The 9742-nt window shown below is 34.8% G+C and overlaps 1 protein-coding gene across 1 annotated transcript in view; it reads left to right on the forward strand.

The window, feature by feature from the left end:
- Positions 1–9742, forward strand: part of LOC106883892 (putative uncharacterized protein DDB_G0291608) — a 250923-nt gene that overhangs the window by 134590 nt on the left and 106591 nt on the right. The window contains exon 4 of the mRNA XM_052966095.1: positions 364–412. Within this exon, the coding sequence (XP_052822055.1) occupies positions 386–412 (27 nt within the window). The 5' untranslated portion in view covers positions 364–385. The remainder of the gene's footprint in view (positions 1–363; positions 413–9742) is intronic.

Genomic DNA, 9742 nt, shown 5'->3' on the forward strand with positions numbered 1-9742 from the left:
ATATATATATATATATATATATATAATCACACATATATATATAAATATATACATACAGACGTGTGTGCGTATATATGTGTATGTGTATCTATATCTATCTGTCTATCTATCTATCTGTGTGTGTGTGTGTTGTACTAGTGAATGGAAATAGTTCCTGCATAATAATGAGGGAAAATGAAAATTACCATTTTTGTTGTCAAATGAGATACATAAATAGATCAATACAATAGTGAAAGCCAGCAGGAAGGTGTGTCTGATTTTGGTTTTAATTTAATAACTGACAATAATAAACAGTCTATGTTCTACTAAGTCAAGAATTCTTATTGGTTCCAATATTAAATTTTTATATATTTTCTTTTGCAGGTGAAGGAAGCTTCTATCATGTATGACTTACAGAAAGGAAGATCTCGAGGTTAGTTCTTTGTAAATACAACCTGTCTCTGCCCTGTGTCATCTCTAACATCTTTCTAGCCGACTAAGATATTTCTCTATATTGCCAAGCAATCATAGATCCAATCAAATTGAATGTTCTGCATATGAGATTTTAGAGACAAAATGGGATTTTTTTCTTTCTTTATAATGAGATTTTCTTCATAACTATCTGTACCAATTGTATATTTGCTATAAATTACACTTTAGTTAACAATTAGTGAATAATATTTTTTTGCTGTTGTTTACAATGTAAATTGGTTGGAATATTAATTGCAGTCTTCGAATTGTGATAATTAGATTACGATAGAATAAGTTTAATGCTATCTTAAGGTCTAACAAATAACGAATTATTAAATAATTCACTGTTCCTGCTATAATTATTAAATTTGCTTACGTAATGTATTTTCCTTTCTTATATTAGTTTGCCACCATGTATCTGGTTGTTAGATTCCAGCAACAGCAATAATTAATTTTCTCCTTTGGATTACATACAATACAAATCTCTGCTATCACTACTGCTATATCTATATATATATATATATATATATATATATATACATATATATATATACATATGTATATATGTACACATATATATGTGTGTGTTTATATATATATATATATATATATATATATATATATATATATATATGTATATGTATATATATACACATATATGCATACAAATATATTTGCATATGTGTATGTAAATGTTTATAGATGTGTGTGAGTGTATGTATGTTTATATATGTACATGTGTGTGTGTTTATATATGTATATGTATAAGCATGTATGTGTGTATGTATATATATTTATATATTTGTATGTGTATGTGTATATATGTATCTATATCTCTACATGTATGTATGATTACACATGCATGCTCATATATATATTTATATATATATATATGTGTATATGTATGTATGTATGTATGTATGTGTATATTGTATGTATATGTTGTATATATGTGTATATGTGTGTATTTTTATGATCTCTATTGAAATTAGTTCGATCAAAGTTGACAACTTTCAAAAGTAGTGCTAAATATATTATACAAGTATTGGGTTTTATATTGTTTTATTTTTAAGAAAAATTAGCAGAAGTGTCATTTTCACTTGTCAGTCATTAGCAAGTGCAAGTCATTGAAGTTCTATTTTCGTATATCTATGCAAAAAACTCACTAACAACTCCTTAAGTCATAAGTAACATTATAGTGATGTTTATAAGCAGATTACAAAAGGATATTTAAAGCAACTGTTGATAATATGTAGAGCTACCAGGGTTATCAACTTTACCTGATTTTCTGCATAACTTTTATCTTTTACTTATTTCAGTCATTAGACTGTGTCCATGCTAGGGCATCACCTTGAAGAAGTTTTAATTGAATGAATTAACCCCTGTACAATTTTTTTTTCAAAGCCTCGTACTTATTTTATTGGTTTATTTTGCTGAACCACTAAGTTATGTTGATGTAAGCACACCAACACCTATTGTCATACAGTGGTAGAGGTAAAATGCAGACACAGATATAGATATACATACCTAGATAAATATGTATAAAGACAGGCTTCTTTCAGTTTCCATCTACCAAATTCACTCATAAAGGCTTTGTTTGGCCTGAGGCTATACAGGGTGTCCACAAAGCCTGGGTACATGAAGTAAATAAAATCATAACATAAACAATTAAATATAAGAAATAATAATTTCTTAAAGTATGTGTTAATCCCCATGTATCCAGACTTTATGGACACCCTGTAGTAGAAGACATTGCCCAAGGTGTCACACAATGGGACTGAACCCAGAACTATGTGGTTGGGAAGCAAAACTTCTTACCACAGGGCTATGCCTTCACTTATTTCTACTTTAATATTTCCTTTTTTTTTATTCATTGATGGTCATTGTTTGTCACTAATTATTTGTGACCAACTTTTTACTTGCTGGTGGTATTCTGCAGACATACAAGAATACCACTTTAATAAATTGCAGTTGATAATGACCTATAGATTATTGGTCATTGTGCCAAGTTTTAAGTAAAAAAAAAAGTTTATGTATGTATGCATATATGTCTATGTATGTGCATATGTATATATGTATGTACATATGTATGTTTGAATAAAACACATATATATATTAAACATAGAATTTTATAACATATATATATAATCTATATAAACACTTTTGTGTGTGCGTGTCTGCGTGCATACACACACACACACACACACACACACACACACACACACACACACACACACATATATATATATGTATGTATTGTACAAGATTGCAAATCAAAGTGAAATTAATTTAAACATTAGGAAGCCTCATTAATGTTTAAATTTATATCAGTTCTTTTGAAATAACACTGTGCAGAAAATAGTTATTGTTTAATTAAGATGTTGAAAGAAAAAATATGCAAATTAGGCTATCCTCCATAGAGATAGCCTAATTTATTACTGCCTTATACAGCAGCTGATCTGTTTGGTGAAGAAAGCCATTGTTGTGTTCTCTGAGGAGTAGTAAGCATACTGTGAAATGGTCCATTGGGAAACACTTCTTTCTTTATTTTAGGCACCTTTAGCGTTGAAAGAATGTCTTTATGTTCTTATTCAATTCCTAGCGAATCGTTGTAATGCTTAATAATGTGTTTGGATGTGTATGTAGTTATGTATATATATACATATATATGTGTGTGTATGTATTTATGTATATATATATATATGTCTTTATATATGTATTTGTGTGCGTGTATATACATGTGTGTGTGTAAGAATGTATATCTCTTCGAAACGCCAGTGTTATAATGGTGGCAGCTGATGAAGGAAATGTTCTCTATGTGGCCTGTGTGTTTTCTGTACCCTGTTTATCATTTTGTCCATGTTTTTTTTACAACATCATGTACCCAAATATCCATCTATATATACATGTAGATGAAGGTATGTACATACATGTACATATATATGCATATACTCATATATTATTTGTATAAATATATACATATATAAATGTGTGTATAAGAATGTATATATATGTATATACACATAGATATATATAAGTGTATATGTATATATATATATATGTATATATGTGTGTGTGTGTGTGTGTGTGTGTGTGTATTATGTCATAAACACACATGTATGTATGTGTATCTATATGTAAACCAGTGTATATGTATACATAAAGGTATTTTCATGGTTGCATGTTTTACTGAAAGTGATGCAAAAGTAGGTGTGACTGTTATTAACTGACATGTTGTTCAAACTCACATGTTGGGTGAGAAACTTCCTATGTACAATGGTAGCTACTCCACACCCTCTACATCAGATGTGATGTGTTTGTGTCATCATTGAATCCACCGCTGGAATCATCTTTGAATGAATTCACGTGTGCACTGCTGTGTCCATCATTTTCACCAACTACTTTCACCTCATCTATGTCACAAAATTATTGGGTCCAATAACTGTTATTTTCTTGGGCCAAATAGGGTAAGTTGGAGGGCTCCAGATCTGGGTTATGCTGTTGTTGGCACTCCGTTGCTTACGACGTCGAGGGTTCCAGTTGATCCGATCAACGGAACAGCCTGCTCGTGAAATTAACGTGCAAGTGACTGAGCACTCCACAGACACGTGTACCCTTAACGTAGTTCTCGGGGATATTCAGCGTGACACAGTGTGACGAGGATGACCCTTTGAATTACAGGCACAACAGAAACAGGAAGTAAGAGTGAAAGAAAGTTGTGGTGAAAGAGTACAGCAGGGTTCGCCACCATCCCCTGCCGGAGCCTCGTGGAGCTTTAGGTGTTTTCGCTCAATAAACACTCACAATGCCCCGTCTGGGAATTGAAACCGCGATCCTACAACCGCGAGTCTGCTGCCCTAACCACTGGGCCATTCCGCCTCCACTGGGTTATGCAGTGAATGGTGAATCAATGACCAGCCCAATTTGTCAATTAATTTGCCTGGTTTGTTGTTGAAGATGTGTGTGGTTGTGCATTGTCATGCTGCAAGTAGATTGTTTTTAATTTCTTCTTTAGTTATTTTTTCTCCTTATGTTTTTCTCTAAATATGTTGTATTTTTCAATCTATCGCATGCTGTTCACAGTACAGCCATGTTTCTTCAGCTCAAGGAAAATTATGCACTTGTCATCTCTGTAATTGTCACTGTGTCTTTCTGTGCTGATTGTTGGCTCTTGAACTTCTTAGATCTTGGAGTAAACATGTCCAGAATGAAATAGGACCAAGTGATGAGGATGATGCATGTACAAATGGAAAGTTGAATGATGAAGCAGTGTTTATCACATGACAAAATTGTGGCTAGTATCAATAAGTCATCAGTAACTAACCTTGTTGATTGTGAAGGTTATGGGGATATATATTTGTTAAGGTCAGTACTGCAAAACATTTGATCGTCTCGCTGGATAATATTAGTTGTAGTAGCTTCTAGAATTGCAGCACTTTCAATCCTATAAGGGTCACGAGGGCAAAGACCTCACACATGTCAAATGCAACCATCAGCAAATGTTTCCACTGAATGTCTAAGCAAGTCTAGCTGAGGCCATGATATTATCCAATCACTTCAGTTGTGGTATACTCTTGTGTCACCATCCATATAGCCTTGCCCATCAAAATATGTCTTGTAACTCCTTTCTTACATATTCTAACCTCCTGTTCATAGTGCCAGTGCTGTGTCTTCTCAGTGTGAAGAAGTAGTGACTTGACCTGGCTTGACTTTTATCTCCAAGTTATGCATCCTATTCCAGGAACCCTTCAGAGAAATCCCGCTTTTGCCACTTCTATTTGCATTCATACTCTTTTGGTCATTCTCCAAAATTCACAACCACAGGTAAAGTTAGGCCTGAAAGCTGAATGGAAGAAAGTGATTTTTCCTTTTTTCCCCTTCTCCTTCCCTATTGTATAATGACTGAGTATGGTTTCTGAAGTATATATTACATCAGTGTCTACGATTCTTGTATTCATTTAAGCATCTTAGTTTCCATCACTCACGTCTCATTTAGTTTTGCACTTGCACAACCAATTCCAAAATCATCAATAATCCTTTGAGATGAAGCTCTAATGATGTCGCATTATGTATTCAAAACAGTAGATCGTTCACTTCAACATATAATGCAGAAACATGTACCATTTGTTGGTAAGTTTATTGTGATTTGTAGTTACTGCCATCAGATCCTCTCGGTCAAAAAGAAAGGCAACTTATGTATTCACAGTTGCTATTACTGTAAACTTGTCATTATCCTCAGAATTAAGATGATGCTATTCATTTCAATGCCAACAATTTCCAGTATGACATGCCTTTGCATTATCTCTCAACGAATTACTTGGGTAGAGTCTACAAAAGGCTGGTTTATATTTCAAATGCAAAACATTTATTCATACAGCAACTGTTTGTTGCACATCACCAGCAAGTATAAGGGCACTGGCATCATTGTAATGCTTTATAGGATCAAAAACACTCTTAATGATAAAGTGTCTCTGATTAATCTGCTACTCCAGTTTACATATTCAATGACAAAAGTACAATTTTAGTTGTAAGGCAGGTGGCTTAGTGGTTAGGGTAATATATTCACAATCATAAGGTATTGAGTTTGATTCCCAGTGGCATATTGTGTCCTTGAGCAAGACACTTTATTTCACATTGCTCCAGTCCACTCAGTTGGCAAAAATGAGCTGTACCTGTATTTCAAAGGGCCAGCTTTGTCACATTCTGTGTTATGCTGAATCTCCCCGAGAACTATGTTAAAGATACTTGTGTTTGTGCAGGCTGTTCTGAACCTTCGTCGTTGTAACTGGTGGGGTGCCAGTTATAGTTTACACTTGTTGAAGTAGTATAGTATGGCTCAATGCTTTTCTTACTGCCATTTCTTACTTGTTTCCAAGTAAGGTGCTGCTTATTCCTCTGGTCTTTCAAATGACAGAATGCTCAAGTGGCTGGACACTGTTACGTAAATGCTAACATTGTTTCACACTAGGTTTCACAATGTCAAATGGGAAAACACACACACACACACACACACAGAGGTTTACTTACATACACATATGTTTGTGTGTGTGTGTGTGTATACGATGGGCTTCTTTCAGTTTCCGTCTACCAAATCCACTCAAGGCTTTGGCCGGCCCGAGGCTATAGTAGAAGACACTTGCCCAAGGTGCCACGCAGTGGGACTGAACCCGGAACCATGTGGTTGGTAAGCAAGCTACTTACCACACAGCCACTCCTGCGCATATTTAATTTATTTCCATTTATTACAAAGATCTTAAAATTTCTATACATTGGTGATCATGTATAGTACTATTTCATTCTTTTTTAGAAATCGACATCATGATATAATCTGTAACCTAATAATTAAACATTTTATGAAGTGAGACATTTCATTAAAGATGGAAATGATTACAGTCTGGAGGAAATTAAGGGAATGTGTTTATTTTTGTTCTGTTATTTTGAGTCCAAAGTTGGATATAGCAATGCTAGCTTGCTTTGATACTGAGGATTAATAACTTTCAAATGATAGCATTGATTTAAGCTGCTAGTAACAAGATTGCAAGGATGAAATAACACTAGATTTCAAGTACTTACAGCTTGGAAATTTATTTCTCTAATAGTAACTGCTTCTCATAAAATACCATGCAAATACAGTGCATAAGTTCCTGGTAAATGGAAAAATGTATCATGTGTTTGATAATATCAATAGAACAATTCCTTGAGCTTCTGCACTTCTATCTAGCCACATTCTGAAACTGATAGGGTTCTTCCCCAACTCTTTCTCTCTCTCTGTCACTAATAATAATGATGATGATGATGATGATGATGATGATGATGATGATGATGATGATGATGATGATGATGATGGTGGTGGTGATGGTGGTGATGGTGGTGATGGTGGTGATGATGATGATGATGATGATGATGATGATGATGATGGTGATGGTGGTGGTGGTGATGGTGATGGTGATGATGATGATGATGATGATGATGATGATGGTTAATGTCAAGCCTTGAGTAGAAGTTTTGACAATTAGATTTAAATTATCTTCAATGACTCTGGTTTAAACTGCTGTCAATCTCGTTATGAAATTACGTTACAGTGAGGGGGCCTTAACTGGAAATAGAACTATCAGAAAAATATGCATATGTAAATAGGCGTTCACCTATAAATACTCATAGTATTTATATGGTGTTCATGTGTTATAGGAGCTTTTATGGATTTCAGTAATATACGAGCAAGCTCACTCGCTATGCTGCACTGGGGAAACATTTATAAAAATTTATTCGTTTCTTGCAAGTTGTTGCATGAACACAACTAATGCTAACTAATCAATGAATTTTATCAATCCTCTCAAATATATACGAAACTTTGTTTAACTTGTATCATTACTTATTTCAGAAATATGTAAACATCCAAAGTGTGTTCGTAAAGTATTCAACTTTATCTTTTCCTGCCAAAATTAATGCTATGTGGGCAAAAGCCCTTGGGTGGGAGGTGATACCACCTTTCCTGTACATGTGTGAAACTCTTCACACCGGTAGGTAATGTCAGTTCCCAACTGTTATACTTAGAGGACAGAGGTTTAGTGCATGCTCATTTTCACTGAATGCACCAGGCAGAGATATTGCATCAAGTTTATTCAAAAACTTGGTGATACTCAAGCTCAAACCATCCAGAAGATTCAACAGATCTGTGGTGATGATGCCATAGGTAAGACTCAGATGAAGGAGTGATACAACCACTTTCAACATGGCTCCACCTCAGGAGAGAGCAAGGAACGCTCAAGCAGGCCATCCACAAGCCAAATGAGGAACTGATTGAAAAGGTTTGATGAATAGTCATGGAAGACCGTTATGTAATAGTCTAGTAAATTGGTCATGAAATGGCAATAAACACAGGATCAGTGCATTCCATTTTAATGGAGGATTTGTGTATGCAAAGAGTGCTGACGAAATTTGTCCCTAAAGTGCTGGCAGAGCAGCAGAAATAATTCCGCATGGAAATTGCTCAAGACCTGCTGTAATGTTCAAATCACAACCCAGATTTCATGAAGACCATCATCACTGATGATGAGACATGGGTTTGTTGGTCTCTGTTCGATGTGCTCAGCCATCTTGCATGAAAATAAAAATCTGACAAGTCCACACTACACATCTGTACTCTTGGCATAACAGCTGGAAACTGATGTAGCTTACTGGTGTGAAAGTTTTCACCTAAGCATAGGAAAGTGGCATTACCTGTTACCCAAAGGATATTGCCCATGCAGCATTAGTTTTGGTGGGAAAACAAAGTAGGATACTTTTTGGGTGCACCTCATAACTCTTAAAATATATAACCGTGCAACTAATCCCAACTCCTTAAAATTACTGGCCTTGTGCTAAAATTTGAAACAATTATTATTACTGTTATCTTAATACAATTTATTGTGATATTATTGTCATGTCAGAAATGATGGCACAGATGGTGACATACTGTGCAGCAGTTAATTTCATTGATTAATGACTGAGTTCAAATCCTGCTAGGCAGCTTCAAAATTGTATTCTATCACACCATTGATCTGCAAGAAATGTTTACTATATTTAATTCTATAGACTATAGCTGCTCCAACACATTATATGTGTGTGTGTGAGTGTGTTTGTAGGCAAAATATACAATAGAAATTTATATATAGTCAAGGAGGCCACCAACTGACTACCATTATTTCTTGTCATTTCTGCCTGAAGCAGAATGTGCACTGACATGAGATAGTTGCCTTCATAGTATGAATCTATGTTACTGGACATACCTCATGTTAGCCATACACTTCCATGATGGCTTAGGGCATGTTGAAAGAGGGGTATTAACTTTGGAGTTTTCCTTCTCCTAGACTGATTGTTGTTACAGCGGCTAAGGATCTCAGTTTAGCCTTACAAAAATCTATTTGACTCTTAGATGAGACCCTGACAGTTGCTATTGTTTTGGGTAAAAAACATACCCAGTGAATACTGGTAATTAAGAGTTGACTCCATGCTCCCCAAAACTCCAAAACTCCTAAACTGGAGCCTCACCCCTGGATGCAGTTTAATGTCATACCCAGGTTATACCAACTGACCAGGGTACACCAAGACTAAACTAACATAGTAAACAGAGATGACAATATTGGGGTTCTTCATTTGGTTCACATTCATCCATCAAAGCTGTGAGGACCATCTAGTCATCTTTAAGGATGACTGATCACTTGTATGGTGACTTTGATTAAAGTGAACAAGAATTGTGCATCGTCAACCTATCTATCTATCTATCTATCTATCTATCTATCTATATATATAT

This window comes from Octopus bimaculoides, chromosome 3, assembly GCF_001194135.2.
Source record: "Octopus bimaculoides isolate UCB-OBI-ISO-001 chromosome 3, ASM119413v2, whole genome shotgun sequence".
In the NCBI taxonomy this organism is placed as follows: domain Eukaryota; kingdom Metazoa; phylum Mollusca; class Cephalopoda; order Octopoda; family Octopodidae; genus Octopus; species Octopus bimaculoides.